Below are 27,465 nucleotides of genomic sequence, written 5' to 3'. Positions count from 1 at the left end.
TGCTGCAAAGGGGGGAACAACACATGGGAGATCATTTTCGACTGAAGGAGACAGTCTGTATCAACATTGGAGTGATGGCCAGGCATGAGAAGGGGTGAAACTGATAGAGGAGACCTGGTTCTCAGGATCGCAGCCACCATTAGTGCAATAGTTACACTGGGACCCAGGCTCACAATATCCCAATTATGGGGCCTATTGTTGTTTAGTCTATTTTTATTTTCTGTTTGGTACATTTGCACTTTTATGAATCTTGTATTTAGTGTGGATTATGAGCTACAGAAAAATACCCCTGAAATGCTCTCATAAGCTCTGACCCCTGTGTTCAACCCTGCCATTCCCGCTCCCCCTATTCTTGCCATAATTTTTGGAGAGTGACTCGACTTCCAACAATTTGCTTAGGGAGGCTCAGAGCAAAACATTTTGAAGACCTCTGATGCAAGGTGCTTACAACTTTACAGTCAAGTAAATTGATGTTTATTGATTTTCCTAGGATTACTACAGTTGGTCAAGTGGGGCAGCTTGGACTTGATTCCAGCATTCTAGGTTGCACACTGAACAACGCAAGCTCTGGTTGGGCTGTCTCCCCCCAATTAACACAAAAAAGAATGATTTGTGTGTTATTCTCTCAGGAGTGATGTTATCACACTTTGTTCAATAAAGCGAACATACCTATTTTAAAGCAATAGCCACGGAGGTCTCTAGTCTATTGTGGGGAAACAAACCAGTGCGAATTGCAATGGAAAATCTGGTCAGGGGGTGGTATGATGGGGGAATAGCGCTACCCAACATACAGCTGTACTATTGGGCTGCGCAGTTAAAAATAATCAATCAATGGATACACGCCCCGCAGTCCGACCCTGCGTTCCAGGCGGACAGACACCTATTAGGAGATGGAGGAGTCATGGCAGCCCTATACAATAAAAAACGACCTAACCCACTGATTGGCCCGACGGCACATACAATAGACGTATGGTATTTGGCGCAAAAGAAACTGGGGTGGCAGGGGGTTATCACACAGCTTACGCCACTTTGGGATGCAGGGAGGCTGGGAAAGCTTAGAGTAAAGGGTTCAACGCCTGGGACCTCGCCGGGCCGCCGTGTCTATCCCCCTTCACAGCCAGTGAGGCAGAAGGTGTGGGAGCTGCAAGGTTTTCTGGAGGCACACGGGGGTCACCTTACGGGCACCACATGTGGGGGTATGGCAAGCTGTTGGCCTCCTCGTGCCTTGAGGTGCCAGGACACATACATTGCTGTGCTGCTTTCTTCTTTATCGCGATGTCTGCCTCACCTATCGGCACAGCAGGTAGGCGGCGGACAGTGAGGGGCTGCATGAGAGGTTGGGGGCCAGGTTGTGGGTTGGCAGCAGAAGCGGCAAGGCCAGGGTTCACCTCAGCAGTACCAGCGTGGCCAGGGTTCAACATAGCAGTAGCGGCTAGGTCAGGGTTCACCACAGCAGTAGTGGCGAGGCCAGGGTTCACCACAGCAGTAGTGGCGAGGCCAGGGTTCACCACAGCAGTAGCGGCGAGGCCAGGGTTCACCACAGCAGTAGCGGCGAGGCCAGGGTTCAACTTCTTCTGGGGATGACGCACACGCTTCATGGGCAGACTGCAACAGAGCTCATGGAGCCATGTCACTTCCTCTTTGAGATGCAAGGTGGCACGCGAGTGGGGTCAGACCCCTCGCTGCCATTGTATAGTTGTGAGCCCTAGTCCCACATGTTACTGAAATGATGGACAGAGACACAGAGTATATGCCTAGTGAACTGTCCGCGAGCATGCACACTCAGGCCCTTATTTTAGCAGGCCCAAGTCACTCGTGATGTCTGTGTTGGATGGGTGTGGGGTATGGGGTTCGAGTGTGGCCAGCTCTCCAGGGAGTGTCTGGTAAAACTAGTGCCTGCTGAGACACTAGAACATGTCCAGCAGGACACTACAGCGGCCTCTTTCCGAATGACTTCCAGCTCTGTGTGATCAGAACCTCTTCACTCAGACCTCCGCCTGCCACTGGGCTGAAGACTTGAGGCTCCGTAGGCCCAGCTTAAGGTGGGAGCCAAACAAGGCTCTCGTCAGATATCTGGCTCCTGCACATCCATCTGCCTCACTGCACTAGCGGGTCATAAGAAGGTGCTGCGAATATATTACATGTGGGAGGGTCTTTCCTTCTTGAACTCTGTCCACTAAAACTGGAGTGTAAACACAGAAAATGTAAGAAGTTACTTTATTGTTGGCATGAGAGCTGCACTTCACGTGTGTCTCCTAAAAGGCTTGTAAACCAGCAGGTAACTCTTCTGAATCGGTTTGCCCTTTTGGCTTTGCTACTTCATTTAATTTGAACTATTTCGTGGGCAGGCCCCATTCTGAAATAGTTTCCTAAATCTGGAGAAGCCCCTGACATGAACATAGAAATAGGATGCCACTGTCATGCCTCCTTCTACACTCAACACTGTACTATAGAAAACATATCAAATGTATTTTTAATAAATGCAATTTTCCAGGTAACCTTAAGTGTTGTAAGTATTCTTTCCCATGTAAGTTTTTGACTCTTTAAGTACTGCATTGCACAAACTCAAGAAAGACTTCTTCAGTGTCAGCTTTATGTAAAGTGATACTTTTATTTTGTATGTTCGCTTTATTTTTAATTTTTTTAAACTTGTTTTTATTATCATTAAAGTTAGGGCAGTGCATAATCACAGGAATAGCTATACAAATGCATTCTGTTGGTACATTATCAGACGTCAACGCTCATTACACTTTTACATCAGAATAGTGGTCAGATCACATCTACGGACCCATAAATATCACCTCACCCCCTCCCCGCTTCAGATGGAATTATCCTCATTCGGCAACTCCGGTGGTTCACCGATAAAGCCCCTGTACTTGTTCCAGGCACCCCAGGTGATATTTATGGGTCCGTAGATGTGATCTGACCACTATTCTGATGTAAAAGTGTAATGAGCGTTGACGTCTGATAATGTACCAACAGAATGCATTTGTATAGCTATTCCTGTGATTATGCACTGCCCTAACTTTAATGATAATAAAAACAAGTTTAAAAAAATTAAAAATAAAGCGAACATACAAAATAAAAGTATCACTTTACATAAAGCTGACACTGAAGAAGTCTTTCTTGAGTTTGTGCAATGCAGTACTTAAAGAGTCAAAAACTTACATGGGAAAGAATACTTACAACACTTAAGGTTACCTGGAAAATTGCATTTATTAAAAATACATTTGATATGTTTTCTATAGTACAGTGTTGAGTGTAGAAGGAGGCATGACAGTGGCATCCTATTTCTATGTTCATGTCAGGGGCTTCTCCAGATTTAGGAAACTATTTCAGAATGGGGCCTGCCCACGAAATAGTTCAAATTAAATGAAGTAGCAAAGCCAAAAGGGCAAACCGATTCAGAAGAGTTACCTGCTGGTTTACAAGCCTTTTAGGAGACACACGTGAAGTGCAGCTCTCATGCCAACAATAAAGTAACTTCTTACATTTTCTGTGTTTACACTCCAGTTTTAGTGGACAGAGTTCAAGAAGGAAAGACCCTCCCACATGTAATATATTCGCAGCACCTTCTTATGACCCGCTAGTGCAGTGAGGCAGATGGATGTGCAGGAGCCAGATATCTGACGAGAGCCTTGTTTGGCTCCCACCTTAAGCTGGGCCTACGGAGCCTCAAGTCTTCAGCCCAGTGGCAGGCGGAGGTCTGAGTGAAGAGGTTCTGATCACACAGAGCTGGAAGTCATTCGGAAAGAGGCCGCTGTAGTGTCCTGCTGGACATGTTCTAGTGTCTCAGCAGGCACTAGTTTTACCAGACACTCCCTGGAGAGCTGGCCACACTCGAACCCCATACCCCACACCCATCCAACACAGACATCACGAGTGACTTGGGCCTGCTAAAATAAGGGCCTGAGTGTGCATGCTCGCGGACAGTTCACTAGGCATATACTCTGTGTCTCTGTCCATCATTTCAGTAACATGTGGGACTAGGGCTCACAACTATACAATGGCAGCGAGGGGTCTGACCCCACTCGCGTGCCACCTTGCATCTCAAAGAGGAAGTGACATGGCTCCATGAGCTCTGTTGCAGTCTGCCCATGAAGCGTGTGCGTCATCCCCAGAAGAAGTTGAACCCTGGCCTCGCCGCTACTGCTGTGGTGAACCCTGGCCTCGCCGCTACTGCTGTGGTGAACCCTGGCCTCGCCACTACTGCTGTGGTGAACCCTGGCCTCGCCACTACTGCTGTGGTGAACCCTGACCTAGCCGCTACTGCTATGTTGAACCCTGGCCACGCTGGTACTGCTGAGGTGAACCCTGGCCTTGCCGCTTCTGCTGCCAACCCACAACCTGGCCCCCAACCTCTCATGCAGCCCCTCACTGTCCGCCGCCTACCTGCTGTGCCGATAGGTGAGGCAGACATCGCGATAAAGAAGAAAGCAGCACAGCAATGTATGTGTCCTGGCACCTCAAGGCACGAGGAGGCCAACAGCTTGCCATACCCCCACATGTGGTGCCCGTAAGGTGACCCCCGTGTGCCTCCAGAAAACCTTGCAGCTCCCACACCTTCTGCCTCACTGGCTGTGAAGGGGGATAGACACGGCGGCCCGGCGAGGTGCTCTCCCGCGAACATCCTTACAGCCAGTAGCCATCTGCAGCGCCCCACTAGCAGTACAGCCAATCATGGCCGCACTACGGTGGTGCAAGCACCTCGCACCTGCATCTCTTTGGCCCTGTGGAACCCACAACATGGGGGAAAGGAGTCAATTAAGAAAGCCGCAAGAGAGGCTCCTGCTGACCAGTATGAGCAAAGGAAACGTGGCCTTCTCTGGCAGTCCCTGCCTGCAGATGAGTGAGTCTTCCTCTTCTAATGCTGCGGGCAGCCACCACCTCCCAACAGAGGCCGTGTGCCTCCAGGCCACACTCTGGGTTTCTCCTGCTGCTGAGACTGCTGACCCAGTGTGGGGCCACCTAGCGGTAATTCAGTGCACTGCACCCAGCATTAGCAAATAGGAGCCATCCTTGACGGGACTACGTTTAAAGGAAAGACCATCTGCCCTGCATAACAAGCTCCTGCAGAGTCATCTAGGAGGCTAATCCCAAAGAAACCACCCCAACGAAACATACAAGAGACTGCAGCTCCTGTGGGGAGTAGCAAGGGCCCACAGAGTCAGCAAAGCTACCAGGCCGAAGTGAATGTGGCACCACCTGGTGGTTATTCGCAGCATCGCACCCCAGTTCCCTGAAGGTGTTGTATACAAGCCGCACCCTGATGTAGTGGCCTGCTGAAGCTGCCCTCGGCAGGTGCTAGAGATTTCAAAAGAGACTTGCTACCCATCAAAGTGAGAGCCAGCAATGCTCCCACAAAAGGCTGCACCATTCTGCCCCACCAGACCTAGGGACCTGCTGCCCTGAAAGCAGTTTCCCAGCAGTGTGAGTAAAGTTTAGAAGAGCGAGAAGAGTGTTGTGCATGCCCCTAGCAACTGTCTGCTGCATCTGCAGAGCAAGCATACAGGGAGCCAGCCGAGAGCACCTTCCAAGAGTCTATATCATTTACAGCGAGAGCCTGGTTGCCAGCCAGGCACCCAGCGCTCCCCCAAAGAAGAGAGAAATAAAGGCCTAGTGTGGCCTATATGCAGGAGGGAGAGCCTCTACATCTCCACTGCACTAGCACCGCCCCGCAGCAGGCCAAAGCTATCCCAGAGACTATGCAGGAAGTGCCCCAGTATTGCCTTAAGACAGCGTTATACATCGGCCCATTACAGGCAAGAGGAGAGCTGCACATCCCCAAGTGGCAAGCTGCCACCACCGCAAAACGAAGGAAAAGAAGTGACAATCCTGTTTCCCTGAAGATACGGACGTACACGGGTGCGCTGGAGAAATCAACAAGGAGATCCGAAGGAGGACTCGCACCACAATAGGAGTGAACCCGCAGACACAAGACGTCCCTGGAGACAGCTCAAATGCAGAGTCAAATGTAAGCCGTCAGCAAGTTCAAACAGCATCTCTCCCCCTACGCTTCCCCGTGCGACCATAAAATCTCAAGCATCGGCAGTTTGAGTCAGATTGCATCCCTGCCCGCAATTGCAGATGCCACAGGAGCATCCCTGCCCGCAATTGCAGATGCCACAGGAGAGGAACAGCACCAGCAAAGATACGTGGCTGCGAAGTCCCTCCAGTCATCCTCATTCCAGGCGAATCATCACCACCACCTGTCGTCCAAGTCTAATGGCAACCACATCATCATTGTCATGTGCGTAATCCAATCCTGCGAAGGAGCAACTCATCACCAGGGTTGAGCCTTGCACCTGCAAAGCACCAGGAGACTGAGATACCCCTATCACAGTGAGGCTAAGTGTCCAGAGAGTATCTGACAGCCCATCCGCACCTGTGTCCTGTTGGCAAGCACACCAGCCATTGTGTCACCGACCATGGCGGTTGCACGAACAACTTCGTTGTGATTTTGTTAGTGATCTTGAAACAGCCCCTCAGGTGGCCCACAAGCAGCCCTTGACAGTCCACGCGGTCCCATGGTAACCCCGCAGAAGGGCCTCAATGACATTCCTGCACGAAGACATCCTAGTACAAGAGATGGTCTGGAAGCTGCTCCACCGACACAGGGAGGCACCGGGGCTTCAGAGGAGACCATTCCAAGCTTCGTCAACACCAGCCCAGTCCTGGCGAGATTATCACAGTGACCACAGAAAACTGTGCAGTGGGGCTCCACCAACGCTCTAGGTGCACCATGTTTGATCGCTTTGACACCAACTGCATCACCACAAGAGCACACAGACCCATCCAACAGCATTGATCCGATGTTCAGGCAGCCAAAGAATCCTGACTCTGCAAATCATCCGTGCCCAGTGGTAGCTGGTTAAATTTATGGACGTGCTGAGATGCCTGGGAGCTCCCGGCTGCACTTGTCCACCGTTGTCCTGCGTGCTGCCTCTCGAGGCTGAGAGCCTAAGTGGTGTCTTGTGTGCATAGGTTTATTTCCAAAGGTTGGACTTTGTTTTGTTTTCATAAAGTTTGGGAGGAATGTAGTGTCCTGCTGGACAAGTTCTAGTGTCTACAGGCATTCGTATTACCAGCCACTCCCTCCAGGGCTGGCCTCACTCTCACCCATCAAAAAAGGGAGAACGAGTGACATGGGCCCGAGTGCACGTGCTCGCGGCCAGTTCACTAAGCATATACTCCGTGTCTGTGCCCATTATTTCCATAGCATGTGGGCCTACAACCGCTTCCATTGGGGACCGCGAGTTTGGGCATTTGGATCCTGAATTAGCTGGGAGTGACCATCTCGAGAGAAAATTATTGCTGTAATAAATAGTACTTGAAGACCAGGGTCCACGATGTTTGGACTTTGGAGGCTCGAGTTAAGGGGCTCTGGGTATTTAGAGACTGGAATCAGAAGACTGGAGGCCGCTCAGTATTTCCAGAGGGTTTCCTAGAGTTAATGGATCATTGCGGTCTGCAGTAGTCTGTCTCCGCCTGCCCACGAATTGCATTTCACAAGGAGGCCATCGATTACTATTATATTAAGTCAGGGTTGTCCTCTGTCGCTCCGGAAATATCCCAGGAAATGCTAGCCTAATGTTGAATTTTAAAAAAAGTGTCCCTAAATGTAGTACTCCTATTTTTGGCATGTTATTCTCTGGCAAGGTTTTATCAGTCTGTTACAAAACGACGCAACCCTTTGGGGAAGAGCAAACAATGGTGCAAGAGTGCCATCTACTGGCAAGGCAGAGTAAAGCAGTGGATTATATTACAAAGTTGACATGCTTATTATGCGAACCGGGTCCAAAAGGTTCGCAGAGCGCTTCCGGCTCAAATAAAAGAGCAAATACTATTTGATTTAACAATTATGAGTTCAGCGTCACTAAACGAAAACATAGAGAGTTTAAAGTGCTGCGAGCCTCGTCTTTTATCTGCATTCCGGATGAAAGCGATCCTCCAGTTTATAGTTCTAGTTATACTTGCCATTGAAAGGGGAGGGTGTTAAACCCTATGAAGGTGTTATTGGAGGCGATCGTCCTGATGGAGGAGGAATGGAGGTCCAGGTTCTGGGTCCACTCGGTGTGAGCGTTCTTGCAGGGTTGATTTTCCTGGAGTCTGCCCTCCGAGATGTACTTGATCCTCCAGCGGTGACAAATAAGTCAGCGATCTAACTAGAGAAGTTCTTATGAGCCTTGGGGACAAAGCAAGACAAACTAAATATACTTCTCAACTCCGTGGTAAGCCAGTGGAGCGAGAAAGCTTGCTTGGGAGTAAACAAAAAAGTATTCAATGGGAATGGTTATACAGGCTGTAGCGCCACTCTACGACGTGGTACGTTAAATCTTTGTCAAAACTATAACCATGTTGCAGAAAATGTCTGTGGTAAAATGTGCTTTAATGACCTGCAAAGAACAAGCATTGACAAAGCCAATGGGTCTCGCCTTTGAGACTGATTGGCTTTAACAATATGTTTTGCCATGCTGTACAGTGTGCGGCTGAAAAAAGGAAAATCACTTACCCTATTTTAGGTGACACTTAAGGGAATTTACCTACTAATTTCTTAAACGTGTGTGAATGCTCAAAACTGAAACCGGCTTTTCGGATAGACATATAATGCTCTAAGTGGGCTACCATTTGTTTGACCGACTAAATGGTTGTATATGATTTCATAGAAAAACAATTTCATGGAATAAAATTACTGAGAAACAATTTCATCTAAACGGTTTAATGCAATTTTTCAGAATAAATGCCATTTACCTTTTTCGTAGAAAACAATTCATAGAATGACTTTTTGGTAGAAATTGGCTTTTAAATGCATATTTTGTTAGGTGTAAATGCAATGGTCTTTCAGAAAATGTTTTGTCAGAAATGTTTATTTCAGTGCTTTACTTCTGGGGACATTATTTAATATTTTTATCTTTTACATTGTTAATTACTTTGGAAACCTTTAATTCGCTAGCAGTCGCCACCCTTAAACACCGTCGATCGACCCCTCACAACTCCTAAACACCATCAATCCATGCCCCGAAATATCTCCCACCACACCTAAACTACACGCATCCCTGAAGCCTAAAAGCCCTTTCTACCTCACAAATCCCACATCCCTGAGCAGCCATAAAAACCCTTTCTGCTTCTAAACCCATCTATCCCATACCCCTTAAAACATCTCAGCACACCCCAACTCCACCCTAAACAACCCTCCCTACCAGCCATCCATGATCCATAGGAACTCCTCATCACCCTACACTGCTCATCTCTGAGCGATAAACCTCCTTTCGACATCTAAACACCAGCCATCCCTGAATCCTTAAAACCCCTAACCACCCTAAACTCCACCCCATCCTGGGGCTACCCGTAATTGAGCCTTAACAACGCAAAATGCAACCGACAACTGCTTGATAAATATTCATTCAGAAGGTCCGATTAGCACTTGGCCAATATTTTAGTCCTTTTAAGAATTAATTTAAATTGAGCATGGATAAATAAATACTTGGATTTGTAGAGCGCAGGTAATCGCCCATGAGGCTATGCAGGTGCTGCCCAATGGTACGGGAGATTAAGTGATTTGCCCAGAATCACAGGATGTTCAGCCAATGCAGAGACTCGAACCTGGATCCCCAGCTTCAATATTGATCTAAAAAATATATATTTAATTAAAACAAATTTAAAGTAAAACACTTGAAAGCCAGAGTTTATTTAATGCATCTTTAACCTACATATGCTACCTTCCTTTATGCATCTATATTCCTTCCATGTACTTATGGATCACTATCTTTATTACTTTTGGATGTACATATTTATTAATTTTACTTATTTATTACTTTTCTTCTAATTCAGCATATCCAATGCACTACCCTATTTTTCACCTATATCGCTCAATATAACGTCTAGCTCAATTCTGAATCATCTCAAACCCTTTTCTACTACTCTTTCCAATGCAGTAGCCTATTTATCACCCTATACCTCTATCAATATATCCATTACCTCCACTCTTTCATCCCAAACCCCATACCACTACTGTGATCCCCGAAATAACCCTTTCGAGACTCTTCCCTACTTCCCCCTCCTTGCATCATCTGACACCTCTTTTTACTATTCCGATCCCCCAAAACAAGCCTTTCTAAACCTTCCCTCTGTCTCCTCCCCCCCCCTCCCTTTTGCTCATCCCAAGCCACCTCCTACTGCTATGAGCTGCAAAACAAACAAAATAAAGATTCTAAGTCCTTCCCTCCTATCCCTCGGCTATCCTTTTCGAACCAAATAATCTGACTAGCATATCCACCACTCAAATTACTTTCACATTTTCTCTATACTAATTCACCACTAATCCTTTATGGGTTCCGGAGTAGCGTGCTACTCGCCAAAAAAGTGATTTGGCGACTCGTCTGGGGTAGTAATTGGTATATTAATGCAATTGAAATACAATACAATATGTCTGTCACAACAGTTCAGGAACCCATGTCATAGTAAGTCGCTTGAAACATTACAAGCTGCTACCGGGAATGCTAACCACTCAATCTACAAATTTTAATGCACAAAGACAAGCCAGGTAAATATTCTGCTTCAATAAATATTTAGATCCATGGCATGGAAGTCTATGCATGCGGTCACCAGGGATTTCAATGCCAGGGTGAGATGCGAGTAGGCCAAGGGATTCTGAAGAACCAGTTAATGGAAGAAGTCACCAGATAGAGAGACAATTTAATTTGCACGTTGTATTCTCTAGATGACGGTGACCTTTTTTGAGGGTGGGGGCGGGGGTAATGCGTGGAGGGTGGAACTTAAAGCCCGTTCTCTTAGTGCCTAGAAATGAAAAGGCCCTCTAGATCGGCTACTATTTTAGTTCTGTCTTTATGAAAGTTTTGTAATGTTCCTTTAAGTCCGCACCGGTCAAGCGGAAAATTCAACATCATTTAATTTATGTCTGTGGGAGATACTAACAGTAGGGAATGTACCAACGGGTAAATACTCTGTTTGTGTAGCCCCAAACTGTTCTTATCGAGGGTGTGCCTTGTAGTAATGATTACTTGCTTTGTTCCATTCCCTACAGTTTTCTGAGCAGGAGCAGAAACGTCAGAGAGCTGAGAAGCAGCAGCAGCAGCAGAGGCATGAGCAGGAAACGAGAGACATGCAGGCGGAGTGCGAAACGAACGCCCTCGAGCTGGAACAGCTGCAGGCAAGTGTATCACCAAGACATGCGCACACTCGTATCACCAAGACATGCGCACACTCGTATCACCAAGACATGCGCACACTCGTATCACCAAGACATGCGCACACTGGTATCACCAAGACATGCGCACACTCGTATCACCAAGACATGCGCACCACCCTTGTTCATGACCAAAGTTGCTTTAGTTTCCCCACGTTTAGTTCAGACACCTCCTGGTGTGCCACTTGAATACATTCCAATGCATCATGGGGACTCCCCATTGTGCACGTGCATGCATATGCGTCATCTGGATGCAAACCAGGTGCATGCTGCATGCATAGTACCTGCGCACTGGCTGGATCCATCGCCCATGCTTTGCCTGGGCACAGCCCCTGCACAGAGTTTAGTGCACAGATTTCATTTTCTGATCATGCACATCCATTTTTGCAGAAAATTGGACTTTTTGTCCATGCCCTATAGACATTTGAGGCTTCTCAGAGGGAAACTAGAATCCACAAGAAATGTCTTGAGGACTGCAGTCAAACGTATTAGGGTTTATAAATAGTTCTAGTTTACATGTCATGGGTTTCATGGGTCACTTAGTCATGTAAGCAATCTAGGCTTGGGTAATTGTGATTAGCATGATAGTAGATGCATGATAGTAGAATCCTGGTGTAGCTTTGCCAATCTATTAGTACAGTCAAGATTTAAACAAGTATGATGGGGCAGAAAAAGCATAGTGCTGGAAGTGTCCAAAGTATGGAATACACTTTCTCTCAGTATAAAAAAAGCATTCAGTTTCCATGCTTTTAGGAAGGCTGTAAAACATGGCTATTCAGATCTTAGTAACTCCTATGACAGTCCCAGTCTTGACACTCGAAGCTGATTCGGTACAGCGCTTAGATGTCTCCAGGCAGTAACACGCTTTATAAATTCCGTTAAAAAAATAACGTGTCCTGCAAGACTTCAGGTAATGAAGACGAGATGGTGCTCTCACCCTTCATTCCCTGACATGAGGCAGACAGACACTGAAACACAGGCAAACCAACATAGACAGACCCACACTCTCACACAATGAGAGTAATTGTGTTTTGCGATCCTTCAGTGCTATCGAGGTTTCTGATGTGGCTTTGTAGACCACAAGGACGACCCTGAGATGGCTAGGTTAGCCCACAATGCACACTGCACATTATATTTGAAAAGTATCACACTGTCATTTTGAAATAATTGCCTGAAATAAAATTCGTTTTAAGACAGAAAATGTTTTTGATGTCAATTAGTCTTTAAGTACACAACTAAACTGATTTTGAAGCTGTTCTTTTAAAGGTACAGCCAACAATGGGCCTTGATTTCATGGGACAGCAGGGCAGTGATGAGGCTCATTAGTGTGGTTGGAGACTGCCAGTATGTAAATGAATGACCTGGAATGAAACTGATCCTACCGGGTCTAGTCTGTTAACCCCTTCCATGCTGCGCAGATTCCGCCGCTGTGCTGACGGAATCTTGCGCGGGCGTGGTCATGACGGAACGGTTCCGTCATGAGCACAGCTCAACCGTGGCTCATGACGGAACCGTTCCGTCATGAGCACCGAAGGGGTTAATGAATGAAGTCCACAATTCACAGGAATTACGTCATAGCCGCAAATTATTGAACATAGTCAATCCTCAGCGTACGTGAGTGAAGGGTGTAATAATAACAAGACGGATAGAATTAAAACACTTGGACTGTCCAGACCATCTTTTGATGAAAGTTTTTAAAAAAATTAATAAAAGTATCCTGTAATTTGATGCAGAAAATCAAACGTTGTGATGGAATACAAAATCCCCAAAAGGAATCGTGGACCAACTATAGCGTGACACACTAGCAACAATATAGTATCCCAACTGTTCAGTGCAGGACGACAGAGCTCCAACAATCGCCGCTAGCGACACATCCAACGCATGCTCACCTTGTCAGCTGGGTTTGGAATAGTAAATAAGCTGAATTCGTAAGTCTGCTTCTGCATGTTGTCTACCCAAGAGCAATGAAAGTTCGCCCTTCAGCGGCCTGTGCAGCTCTCAAACAGTAGCTTTTGCTTGCTTGGTCATAGTGTCTTTAGTCCCTTTGAAAATTGTCAAGAAGGATCCTGCTAGTTGCTATGCGGTGTACGAGATCTCCCAGCATCAGGCTGCTCAGGCGTCTTCCAATGCCACAGACCCTAGCAGCAGCAAAACACAATTTTTAAGCAAATTCACACACTGCTGGTGCCCAGCTTAGGAAATTGGCTTTCTCAGTTATGGAATCCTGTCCTGCAAGAAGGGATACAAATCGGAGGCAAAAACACCCTTTTCCAGGATTACTGCAACTGGTAGAGGGTTGTCCTCCTGGAGGAGAGTGGGCAGACTTTGTTCTTCTGGTTCCGGGCTGTATGTGAAAGGCTAGGAGCCTGTGGCGGCAGTCGTAAGTGCCTATAAGTTGAAATAGAGTAATGTCCATGGATTAGTTCTAGCAGGCTTTGGATACACTCATCGTCGTCATAACATCGGCAGTGCCCTAAAGTGAGACACGGTAGCTACTCCTTTCCCAGAGTTCTTTGCAAGGCTTTAGTCTCATAGTTTAATAGTTAGTTTGGAGACCTTGCTGATCTATTGGTGCCTTTAGCTCCTCCTCTCTCCAGACCAGCTCAGCATTTTAACCGATCTGTGCACCTCTGCAAATTAGCGCTACAGCCAGTGGATAATTCACCAATCTTTTCCTAAAGGAGAACATTACATCAAGAAGGTCTCTAGTATGGTTTGATGTCAATTCATTCACACATTTGTGATGTTTGCATTACAAATAAATTACAGGATGGGCTTTGAAGGGTTAATTTTATGTATATTTTGATAGTGTCTTCACAAGTTATTTGCAGATCAGGATAAGGGGGTATTTTTTTCTATCTTCCTTTTCAGTTAGTTGTGATCCGGGGATTAACTGGTGATGACTGATAAACATTTTTGTGAGCGCCATTAGTCAGCGCAATGAATTTGCAAAGTTTCAGAAGTCCTGCGTCGCAAGAAACTAAACTGGGGTGTATTATTGGGTAGGGGAGCATACCATGACCACAAGGGGAGGGAAATCAGAGAGGGACTGATAATGCATTTAAAATGCATATAAAAAGCCAAAGTGGCCCATCAGTATCCATGGATTGCTTGCTGGAAAATAGTGAACAGAGGCATAAGGTGATGGGAGAGCAGCCTCTTAGCCTAGATAGTGCGCAGGGACACAATAGAGGAGACGGGGACCCATCTGAAAATGTTTGTGTTGTGGGCTCTGCGATTGCGAGCCCATATCCAAAGCTCTGTGAATCCTTTTCGTGATCCGAATGTGTTTTTTCTCACAATAAGAAATGGAAATCTTGAGTATTGTAATATTTAATTAGTGCTAGAAAATTCTATGCCTAGCGTGGCTGGTGCAACAGTAGTGGCTGCTGCATTTGGCTGAAATCAGTGAGCAGTGGGATCTTGGGGGATATGGTGTGTTCAGAACATCTTGGAAACGTGGTTAAAGGCCACAACTCACGACTGAAGGCCATATCCAATGCGTTCTGGGGATGCCGCGGCTGGCTGCAGGCCACAGCTGAAGTCCTTGCAATGTGCTTGCTGGCTTTGGCTAGGAGCCAAAGTATCACTGTAAACCTAACAACATTGTTAAAGGGACGTTACCATTTTATATTCAGAAGCCGGGCCAGCTTTAGTGCTGGTGACGCCCGGTGTATCCATTTTTATTGGTGCCCCTAATTACCTCCTAGTCCACAGAGAGAGATCCCTAATCTCTTCATAGCCCCACTCTTACATGTATTTTGTTGTGTTATAGCGCTACTCACACCAGTGTAGGGAGTCTGAGCACTTTACAGCATACACGCATTGTACAGAGATCATGAATCACACGTGTAAATCAGTGTATAGGACATGTTGCATAAAAAATGAGGACTGCAAGGTGTAGAAGTTACGTGACATCCATACTGTTAGGACGTGTATTTTAAGAGTCCTTGGTCTGAAATGAAACATGGTGGTTGAGATTGAATTTACTAATAAGAATTTATTTCTACATAAACAAACCATTTTAGCAACATTAGTAGAATGAAAGACGTGGGGGGGGGGGGCATTACCTTTTAACCTATACCTTCAATGCAGCTTTTTGACAGTTCATAGCTCACTGTGCTATATTAGGATTGTAACTTATGAAATGGAAGTAACAAAATGATCTCAGTGTCAAAAGCAGTAACCTACTGAGCTACTTTATTATGAGTCAAAACTGCCACTAGACAAAACTCCAATCTCTCTCAAGCTGGTACATTAATCACCAGAGTTAACTTGACATTTTTATTGTTGCCTAAAAATTAAGGGACACAGAAGGAACTCTGCAGCACTTGTTTTTAAACCAATAAAATATAATAAAGAACACCGCACCCCACAAGCTTGGCACCCAGTGCGATGGCACCAGTCGACTTCCCTAGAGCCAGCCCCGTTCAGAAGGAATACAGATTGCCGACTACGCTCCATCTTGCTATACTGGTCAGACCAATCCAGCCACAGTAATTATCAATGCCACTTAGTGATAGTCACGAAACCCAGACTCCACATGTAGATCCGCAGAAGGAAGTTGGGATGAGCTGCCTGGGCCGACAGCATGGATTTGTAATAGCAGTGAAACACTTGCTAGTAAGCAAGACTCACAAAATCTTGGTTTGGTTTACTTGATGTGAGAGTTGCAGAGTCTGATTTCAGGCAACTCTTAACTAAATGAGGGGAAACCGTTTTCTTTTGCTTAATGTTTTGTTTTATGTATTGATGAGGTAGTGACTGTTGCCAGATTAGAGGAGTGGACTTGATCTTAGTTTCATAGGATATTCAGGATGCGGTAGGTGTTGAACAATGGCGACCGTCCTTCTGTAACTTAATGTGAGACATGCCAAGAACTGGACAGAAGGGGGGCAAATGCGATTATTTAGATAGACTACAGCAAAAGGGGGTGAACCAGTGGGGGCGTGGTCCAGTACCCCTGCTAATGATAGGTGCACAAGTAGGAATTTGTGCTTCTTCGTTTTGAAGGTCACACCAGGTTCTAGAAGGACAAGCCACTCCAAAGGCAGGTTCACTCTTCAGTCCATATATTGAAGATGTATATTTCGGTGGTATACCTTCGGCAGAAGAGATGCTTTATTAAACTGAATATAGTCTGAATTTTAAAGTGAGTGTGTAGTTAAACATTTTATCAAAGACCTCAAATGCATTAAAGAGGCTAATGGTCAGACTGAAGTTGTTGGTGAAGGATGGGTTCATTGTGGCTTCCCCAAGCAAGAAATTGATGATGCCATCAGGTGCTAAATGGTTTGTTGTGGATATCCATAAACTCTGGCATGGCTTCTCTGTTTCCAAGGCAACACAAGAATCAATAATTTGCTCCAATATTGAAATATGGCTGCCTGCATGGCCACCTCCTCTTCCATCTGTGTCCTCATGGCTGTGACTCCCTTTATTCCTTTCACAGAACGAGAAGTGCCACCTTCTGACGGAGCACGAGTCCCAGAAACTCAAATCACTGGACGACGCCCACAACCACATCTTGCGCGAGTGGAGGGACATGCTGCGGCCGCGGAAGAAGGTAAGCAGTCGGAGTGCTGTGGATCGGCGCTCAGATGGAGGATTGGAGGCTTTGCATGTTCCTCAACAGGCTGCCTAATGCAGTCATGCCCACTTAGAGTGCAAAGCACTCCTCTCTTGCTGTGCCCAACCCCGCCCGAGAGCCGCTGACTGCAAAGGAAAACTAAAATGAGGACGATAGTTATTATCCTGTTAGTTTTCCTTTTGTTCAGTGGGGCAACGCTTCTCCGCCATAGTGGAGGAGCCGCCACTGGTAAGAAGGCTCTTGAATGAAAGGCGTCCTTTATTCCGATCTTGGGTCTCCTGGGTTTTGACTGACGTTTGTGCTCGCACCATTTTGCAGGCGAGTTGTTAACCAACTTCCACTGCAATCTTTTAGATAAAATGTCTGAACTTTGCAGTTTCTGAGACAGTCTGGCTTTCCTAAATCTGTATATATTTTTTCTTCTTTCGATCTTTTGCTAGGCTTTGGAAGACGAGCTGAATCGGAAAAAGCAAGATCTGGAGGAATTCTTTAAGATGGCGGTAAATATGGACGGTCAGAACCTGACTCTGAACAAACCAGCCAAGTTTTTTCCTTACGTTTCAGCAGAGGTCTCCTAATGAAGAGACGTCCGCAAGACGAGGTCTGACCTACCCAGACACCAAACTCAGGAAAATGTGACAGTGTGCCTATACCAACACAACGCCTCAGGACAAGATGACCAATGCACCTGCACGAACACTGAGCGGGTCAAAGCAAGCAGGAACTGAGCCTGTGAGACCGCTGAGCCCCCCCCCCCCAAATCCCTGAACCCCCAACCGTCCATATTCTCTTTTTCTTTTATTTGGCAGGTTCCACAGCTGACACGTGCACCTCCATATTAGATGGGAGGCGCGTTATCTGCCAAAGAGTACGAATTTCATGCCGTTTCATGGAAAAAAAACTTTTTTATCAATGTAAAACTGGGATCTTGCGGTCAAGGTAATTATGGCTGTTTCGCGAGAAGTGTTGAAAAAGCAGCAAGATAGAACTACAAGAAGAAAGGGCAATTTTGGATGATTTGAAACGGACTGTGCGTCACTGTGAAGATACATCACTGTTCTAGACACTGTAGACCAGCATCTTAATTCTACCTGAATTTCAAACTTCAGCAGTGCCTCTATTTTCGTGATGTATGTGTTGGGTTAAAAATGCAGGGTACTGTTGCCTGTTATGTGAAATCTGATATCCTAAGTCCGTTCATTAGATGACTTTTGAATTTCCCCAACAATGGACACATTTTCAACTTTTATCTGAAAGCGGGTCCCTGGTGTCGAAATCTGCATTCTGAAATGCAGCAAAGCGTTAGTTGGTTCGGCTACCTCCACCCATTGGGGCCACTCGACGGCTCTAATGAAGGTTGTCCATGGACACAGCACGTCATATCTGTGAATTCTATAAAGCACTTTTCCTTTAAACCACTTCCCCCGGTTACGTCTGCACTTCATTTCAGTAATGTCTGATATATAACACAGGCTGGTGTCTAGAGAGGCTTCATGTTTGGAGGAGAGATAGAGGATATGTAATACTAGTACTGGCTATGGACCAGAGTCTGACATTTGGAATAGCTGCTGTATTGCACAGAGGTGCATTGTTTTAAGAACTTCCTGTACTAACTCTAATTGATACCAAAGACTTGTGGGACAGAATTGTGTGTGTTTTTAGAGCTTTCAAGCTATTAGGGCTTTGTGGTGGTGCTCTGTGCTTCAGTGATCTGATACCACAGTGTTTATAAACTCAAGCACAAGCCTTGGCACTTTATTCTATTGAGATTCTAATCATTCCCGTGTTACACAATGCGGCCAAGGTAATTGTATGCTGGGTAGAGTTCCTGAATGTGCAGTCTGCTTGGAATAAAGGGTTGCCTTTCAAAATAGGTACAAATGTTTGGCATTGAAGTTCCTTTGGCGATTGAAAAGAAGTGGGCACTTAACATCTAAATGTGGTGAATAAATACACTTCACCGTCCTCCCCGTTCCATCCTTCTCTTCACTTCTCAATCCTCCTACCACACCACCCATCTACTATTCCCCGTAGCCTCTTCGCAAAACCCACCTCTCTGCGCACACCTCCATAACACTGGCCCTGATACCACACCCACTATGTGCACCTTGCTACACCGTGCCACAGCTCACGATTCCCACTACCCACCATCCATAAAACCACCATCGTTCACTGTACCACTACCTCCCCCCCCATGCCACCCCCTCACGATTCCCATCACACATCCCTCCTGCCCAAGAAACCTACACCACACCCTTTGCCGCATCCTCCTGACCACCCCTCACCATCACACCACATCTCCACGTCACTGCCCCTACCAAACTGTCCAAACCACAATAGCATCACTGTGCCGACCACAGCAAGGCGCCCCTCTCTCATTATGCCCTATCGTAGTGCGGCCAGGTCTTCCTACTCCCTAACCCTCCCGGTGCTTCCCTAAAGATCCACAATATCCCTCCCTCCCCGAATGAACACTGCCATAGAGAAAAAAGATGAGGGACTTACGACGTTTGACGAACCCAATGCCTTTCTAATTGGCATCAAGTTTGTAATCTGTGCAAACTCAGTCCTGAATGTTTTAGTTCTAGCACGGATGGCGCTGCTCTCCACATCACCATTTGAAGGTTGATAACATTGGATCTGTCTGCTTTTGGGTTGCAGTACTTGAAACAATAGGATAACTAAAACGCGTACTGTATATAAACAAGCAGCAATCCGCATTGAGGTCTGGTTTCTTACCTTTGTTGTTTTCAAGGAATACCAGGTAGCATTGTATGTATGTTGCACTGGGCAGTAACTTCATTAGAAACCCCAGTGTGTCACAAGGCTTTGTAACCTTTATTGCATTGGGAAATGTCTAAGAACTTTTGGAAATATCAAAGCTGTGTCCCAGATACAGCCCAGATACAGCCCTTCTGGATTCCTCAACCCTGTGCCTGACAGTTCATGTCACATGCTTGCTGAGACAGGCTGGCCTTTCAGGGAATCCGAAGCTTTTGTGGCATTCCAGAACTTCCGGAAGGCTGCTGGGTATCGGGGGTGGGGGGTGGTGGGGGGGGGGGGGGGGGAGAGAGATGTGCCTGTCGTCTCTCAAGCACTGTGGTCATATAGCTTTCCACCGGCCAGGCTGTGGAAAGCTCTCAATGTCGCATTAGCTGGTGATTGACATAAATTACATGACTCTTTCTTAAGTAGCTGACAAGCATTGGAACTGGATCTATGTAAACATATTTCCACCTAAGACCACGCTGGTTGTAAGTACAATCACTTTCCTTCAACAGCTGGACTGTTGCGCCTTCTCAACGAAAAGTTGTGACGCCTTAGTCAATCACCCTCATGTTATGAAAACATTTGATCAATGCCATGTCCTCTTGCCAATTTATATATCATTTGGTGACGCATATAACTGGTAACTCTACAGATGAATCCACAAAGACTAACATGTTCTTTTGTGCTCTATGAAAAGCTAATGATTACCATGGTGTGCCTTTTTGGTAGTTATTTTTTTATTTTAATGCTGTGCACTGGTTGGAAGGAATTACTGCCTGCTCACTGTAGCATGCAAGACATCTTATAATTGCTCTTCCTATACATCGACCATAGCACTTACATTAAATGTAATTTCTAGCTAGGGGCGATTACCGAATGGACAAATACATGTACAACCAATTTCAGGAAGTTGAATATCTATATGCAACCAATCACAGGTAGTAACACATGAAGTTAGTCCTCCATTTAGAAAAAACTTTAGGAAGTGAAGTATCATTCAAAATAATGATAGGAAGTGCCCTTTTAAAATTTAGAGGCTTTCGTGATATGTAAATTATGAGCCATTTACAGAAAGTAATTTGCCAGTTAGAACTCATGACTAAGTGACAACCCCTACGTGGAGCAACGTGATTATTAAGGACCAATTAAAGGAAGTAACACCCAGTTAGAATGATTTACAGGAAGCAAACTAACCATTCAGGCCCAATTACAGGAAGCGACCTGATTGCAGGAAGGGACATCTGCTTTCAGTTAATGGAATTCTCATCACTGGAGTTGTGCAATATTAATCATTGGGTGGTAGAGATATATTTTAATTTCTTTTTTACGGGGTATTGCAAGATAGCACGCTGTGCTGTCCCTTGTGTATTTTTCTGTTTGCAAATTATGTTGTGTTCATCTGTTCCAGGGTTTCGGATGTTAGAAATCCTGGTATATCTGTATTGTATATTTCATAGAACTGTTAATACCATATTTTAGAGTCTTAAGAAAGATTTTCTTTTTTCCACAAAAGTGCCTTTTGCAGATGCATCCATGGAAGCAAATAAAAGCATTCCATTTTTAGGAGACTGCAAACCATATGTTTTGTTAGAGACTAAGTGCCTCATTACTTTGTCGAGATGTTTTCTGTTCAAAAGTAATGGTATGTCGTAAGTGATATGCTAATAAAATAACGAGGGTCTAACAGTTTATTGTGTTATAATCAGTGCTATATATTGTGTTAGATAATTCGAATGGTAATATTAGATGTTTGATACAACCTATCGGTACAACTACATTGATCACACTGCTACGTTGATGCCACCATTTTGACATTCACTACATTCCTAACATAAGCTTTGAATGTATTTTAACATTGCCAGAATTATGCTCCACAATCACCTTGATGTTTATATATTTAAATCTATAATCGAGTTAACCTACTTTTAACCTAAACGTTCCTTTTTATGACTTGTAGATTATTTTGAGTTAAATCAAATATTTAACCATTACCATTCTTTATTGTAATAATTTATATTAAATCGTTTAACATTTAATTATATTTTAGTACAGCAATATTAAATTGAATTCTATTGTATTAACCTTTGATTATGTAGTCCTCTTCTATGCAGAGGTATTCTTATAGTGATGGCATCGAAGAAATGTAATCAGCGCAGTGATAATGTAGTGACATGGGTGTAATTGGGGATATAACATTAGATACTGAATTTTTAATGCTCTGGTTAATTTTCACGGGTCCAAAACAAATGTGAGACACTCGTGCATGGAATGACTCGGCCCACTCTGAATTTTATTCATACACCATGCTGAATTTCTATGTATAGCCAAAACTGGAACCTAATACTTGTAATTGCTTAACCTGAGGGAAGTGAAGCTGTAATCTCATTGGCTGATTGGAAATGACGTGATCAGTAACTAACTAGAAATGGTAACAGAAAATAAGCATCTTTGTCATCTAGCACTGACCGCATTGCTTTTAAGTGAGCTTTTTTTGCCACTGGATGTCAAAGCGAATTCTCTATACAGAATCTTCTGTTCCCTTAAATGATGCCGCTCCACTTGGGCGAATTTTAGCACTGCAAGTAGTTATCTAAATTTCAAGTTTAAGTAGCACACTTGAAGGAGATTCTTTGGTAATGGAAGCAGTGTAACCCGGTCCAAGGTTTAGCAGTTTCACCCTGCTCTCAAATTGGCCACCCAGATGCAAATATCCCTAAAGAAGGATTGAAAGATGATGCAAAATCTCCCTGAAATTATTTCAAAGGTGGTAATTGGAGAAGCCCACTCTGGCATCCACATAATAAAGCTTTGACACCATCAGAATCATATCCCCTAAATAACTAGTAAAAACTATAAGTAATTTATTGCTTTTTTTGGGTGTTAAAATAAATTGGTTTAATTTAAAATGTCTATGTTGGTTACCTGTGTCACAAAAACTTGATTAATACAAGCCATTTTAGACCACATCAAAACCATATGAACTATTTCTTCACGTTAGATGGTGCCAAATGTATAGGACATTTACATAAACTTCCTCTTTGTTGACACAGCTTCATGTTTGAGTATATGTAGATGAATACTAGTAAATGAATGTACCCACAAGCAGTTATCTTCTACTTCTGTCTGGAAATTTGGAGGATTGATGACAGGCTGACGATTACTCTAAAAAAGACCTGAGGCCAAGCCAATAAGTCTCACGAGCCGTGTTTTTTTTCTGCATTCACTCGAACCATCATTCAGAGGTCAGGGTGGGATACTTACTAGTCCATACTCATCTTGCAGAAATACCCCCTCCCCGCCCTAGGTCAAGTGTATACCTAGTGCATAGAAAAAATGCAACAATGTTGATTATTTAAAATACATTTTGACAACTGTGTAAACTGCTGCGCTCCATTTCTGATGTACAAATGTCCTCAACATTGCTTACTTTATGCATTATCTTTTCTTATTTCAAAACCTTGTTGTCAAAGAAAATCTGCTAGTCAAAAGAAGAGTTTTCTCTGGAATCTTGCCAGGACCGTAAGACTTTACTTACAACAAACAGCATTTTAGTGTCTCCTTACACAACATTTTCAGCCTTTAAGTAAAATGTTACATTTCTGTATTAATTTAGTAGAATTTGTTTAGTTAACCCCATGGAATCAGAGAAGGGTTGCCTCATAGAGCGTAAAAAGCAAAATTGCTGTTTTTCTTTATTTTTCTCACCTGAATTTAGTAAGAACCAGGAGAATGCAATGGCTCTTATGATAGAAAACTGCTAAAGCACAAGTCTTTAGCCTCTTTCTGAAGGTGGAGAAATCTTGAGTGATAAATAGATATTTAGCCAACGTCATATGACTGGAAGTCTTGTCACTGGTTGTGTGTTGCACTAGAATAAATATCTTGATACGTTTGTGACTTGCAGGGAGTGCTTAAGTATATGTTGTACATGCCGTATGTTCGTCTAATACTCATGTGTGCTCAGACACAAGCAAAGAAACAAATTTGCTAGGATTATGGTCCAGTGATGAGCAACTAGAGAATCCACCAAGCAAAACCTGTATGAATTGCTGTGTCAGTATGTCTGTCCTGTTACTGAAAACAAGTAACCGATTCTAAGCCGTGGTGTACATTTGTTTAGCACATACTTCATGTCAATATTTATTTGGCCACTGAACTTAATGGGTGTCCCTTCGGAAAAAAGCTGGTCGTTCCTCCAGAGTTAGAAGAGGCAGGGGGTGGAGGGTTCCTAAGTGTTTGATGGTTATTCTCTCAAGTGGGGTATACTGAGAGAATCTGATATGTAACCAGCCCAATGCTACGGGTGGGAAGGGAGAAAGACCCATATATATATATGTATATATATATATATATTATCTACTGGCGGTCGCCAGTAGATAGTTATAGTTAGGACCGTGTTTCCATAGGAAATCCGCAACATTCTATTTGGAATAACTTTGGCGCCGGTTGACGAATCCTCGCGAAATTGTCGAAATAGGTGGGGTGCTCCGCTCCGCTCCTACCCTGAAAGTCTCGGGGGGGATTCGTCAAGCGGGGGCTGAGAAAAAAGGGGTGTCCCAAAACGCGTTTTCCCCATGCAATTTTCCATAGGGACCTTTAGTCCAAGGTACAGCCCGAACGGCTGAACAGAATTACTTGAAATTTGGCAGAGAGGTAGTCCTCAGCTCAGGGATGTGCCTTTTGCATATATGGAGTCAATCTGTTCAGTAGTTCCTGAGAAAATTGCAGTTAAAAGCACATACATATCTATAGCCGCGCACCGTGCGAGCACCCTAACGTTGGCAAGCGTAATTCTGATTTGTGGTTACATGTTAGTCAACGTTCGAATCGGTCGAAATCAGGAAGTGTCGGCCGATATTTTGTTTGTTTTCAGTGCGAGAGTGAAAAAAAAAAGGTGGCGAACGTGAAAAGGGGGCAGGGTAGAGAGTTCCTGACCCCCTAGCCTTTGTCAGGGGGTCCCTGAAGGACCCCGAAGGCAGAAAAAAACATTTTAATTTTTTTTTTTTTTAAATCGCGGGGGTGCGCGCACCGTGCGCGCATGGTGAAACCCCCCCAAAAAAAAATTTAATTTTTTTTAATACGTAGTTTATTGTTAAATATATTAAAAAAATAATACATACATAACTTAGCATTTAAAAAAACGTACAAATTCACTGAAAAAAACATAGGTTTCACACACGGTATAGTTAGGAATTAGCATTTAAAAAACCTTGCAAATTCACTTAAAAAACCATAGGTTTCACACATGTTATAGTTAGGTGGATATTTCACTCGTAAAAAAACAATGAAATTCCCCCGTTATAGTTAGTTCACATAACTATAACTCGCGCGGCAGCCACTCTATCACAAGGATGATGTCATCAGTGATGTCATGAGTGATGCCACTGACCATGTCATGAGTGATGTAATATGTGACGTCATCAGCAGTGGACTGCGGTCGCGCGAGTTATAGTTATCTGAACTAACTATAACGGGGGAATTTCATTGGTTTTTTACGAGTGAAATATCCACCTAACTATAACATGTGTGAAACCTATGGTTTTTTAAGTGTATATGTATATGTGTGTGTGTATATGTATATATGTATATATGTATATATGTATATATATATATATATATATATATATATATATATATATATATATATTAGAAAGTATTTCTCGCGCTGTTCAGGACGCAGAAAAAAAGGAGTCGCACACAGGTTTTCTTTTGCTTGGGAGATTGTATTAGATGACTCGTCGCGTTTCAACAGCACGGTCTTTGTCAATAAGATATATATATATATCTCTATATCCATCACTCACTCTAGTAGTGACATGCTTTATCATCTGGATCACTCCAACTCCTAAAGGTCGGGGTGTGCTCAACCATCTTTCAGGGAGTACTTATGATAAGGTGTATGGGGGCGTACCTTTAAAGATAAAATTCCTCACCCACTCCTAAAGTATCCTTTATTGATGGAGTGGGAGGGAAGATTAAAAACACTACAATTGGGTATCAGGATGTAATGGTCCTATGACCCTAGAATAGGCACCAACATGTTTCAGCCCTCTTTAATGGCCTAAATAAGTCCTGGGCTTTCGTCAGGGTGGGATGTAAAGAGGTTACTTCCCCCCAAAGATATGAGTGCATTAACGTTACGCCATTTGCATAGGGCACTTCTAGGTGAAAAGTAGGAACAAGTCTAATACTTGCCACTGGGTTTAGATGAGGACTTACCTATATAGAAACGGAGACAAGAAAACATAATCTAAAATTGTCATTATGTACAGTTAGAAGGGCGCTATTGTTGCCTGTAGACCATCAGCACGTAGTCTCCACTAGAGCCATTGCTGTGACGGTATAAGGGGTTGTGTTTTATCTCCCCACAAAACTTTAGAGCATGCTTTAACGGTGTAGTGCCATGTGGGTCATGCTTTTCATGTCACATCATATGCACTTCTGTGTCTTTCACAAGTGCTATGCGTGGTGCATACATGCATTACTACTTTCACAATGAACATGCGTACTGTGCATCATTCCACCGCATCATACATACTAATGTTTAAACAAAATTTATAGAATCAATGACACCCACCCCATGTAATCAGGGCTTCGACTCCCGAAGGAACACAGGAGGGATGCCTTGTAGTCACACACTACGGATAAATGAATAGTGGTCATATCGCATTTAAGATTAAGTAGAAGAATGTGGAGAAATTCAATTAAAAAAGCAGTATGGGCTACCGCAGGCCCATCGGGGGCGCCTCAGTTAACTGGAACAGAAATCACTTACTCCTTCAAAGGTCCAACCCTGCCAAAACCTACTAGCTGCTCTGCTCCCCGTCTTGTCCAAAAACTGAGTGGAGTTGGCTTTGTTAAATACCAATGTTAGCGCGCTCTACCAGGTGGTCCCGCAGAGTGGTTGGTCCCGCCCTCTTGCTAAAGCTCACCCTTCGATTGGGTTGTGGCGGGGGCTCGGCTCACATAATTGCAAATACGTGATGACAGATTAGCTGTCAGCCGTAATGCTTCTCTCTCTCTCTGTTTGACAGGATGTGGGTTGTCGCACGTATGCATTCTGTTACGCGAGCCGTATCAGCAGGCGAGGCTTGTGTAACCGGTCTTTACTTTCTAACACTGAGCCATGTACAGATCTTAACTTATCTCAGTGTTGGCGCATCCACTATTCAGCCCTTGTTCATATTTAACTTTTGGAAACATAGGCTGATGTAATTCACTTCTCGTAGTGTATTTCAAGACCCGGTCTCTATTGATTTTGACACATTTAAAAGGGACATAGTAAGAAAAAGTAAAAGTTAGACAAATTCCACCAAAGTACATCAGCCTATATTGCATTCTCTACCCAGTTGATCTGAAAGAAACACTGTAGTTAGATTCCTCACCTTAGAATATCCCCAGGCGTCAGGCTGGATCCGGAAAGATTTTTGTAGCAATACCCCTTGCGCGTCGCTAGGCGTCGTCTGAGGCTCCGTGTCCGTCGTTGGCGTCGTGCGCCGGAGTGACGTCGTCGGAGTACTTAGACGCCGCCCTCGCGCGCTGACGTCAGTTCTTCTTTTTTCCGCGCCGATCCGGGAAGAGCTTACCCCTTAGTCAATTTTTGACTAAACTTTTTTTTGGACTCTTTTTGGTCTTCTGTCGACTCGACTCTGGTGCTGGTAGGATGCCCGGGTTTAAAGCCTGTGACTCCTGTCATCGACTGATGTCGGTGACGGACCACCATCGCCGGTGCCTTTACTGCCTGGGGGCCAACCACGACGCGGAGTCGTGCCCCGATTGTCAGGCCTTGACATCGAAGGCTAGGCGGGAGCGGTCCCGTAAGCTTCTCGAGCTTCGGCACTCTGCTCCGCGCCGCTCACAGTCCCGGTCCAGGAGGAGGTCCAAGGACCGGTCACGGAGC

The 27,465-nt window shown here is 44.6% G+C and overlaps 1 protein-coding gene across 2 annotated transcripts in view; it reads left to right on the top strand.

Moving 5' to 3' along the window:
* Positions 1-21,254, top strand: part of STK10 (serine/threonine kinase 10) — a 339,205-nt gene extending 317,951 nt beyond the window's left edge. For both annotated transcript variants that reach the window (XM_085618153.1, XM_085618154.1), the window contains exons 17-19: positions 11,045-11,170; positions 16,659-16,772; positions 17,237-21,254. In XM_085618153.1, coding sequence (XP_085474279.1) covers positions 11,045-11,170; positions 16,659-16,772; positions 17,237-17,374 — 378 coding nt within the window. In that variant the 3' untranslated portion in view covers positions 17,375-21,254. The remainder of the gene's footprint in view (positions 1-11,044; positions 11,171-16,658; positions 16,773-17,236) is intronic.
* The last annotated feature ends 6,211 nt before the right edge of the window (positions 21,255-27,465 follow it).

The sequence above is a fragment of the Triturus cristatus genome, chromosome 7 (genome assembly GCF_964204655.1).
Source record: "Triturus cristatus chromosome 7, aTriCri1.1, whole genome shotgun sequence".
NCBI classification, from domain to species: domain Eukaryota; kingdom Metazoa; phylum Chordata; class Amphibia; order Caudata; family Salamandridae; genus Triturus; species Triturus cristatus.
The sequence above is the reverse complement of the archived record's forward strand: the minus strand, read 5'-3'. Positions and strand labels throughout refer to the sequence as shown.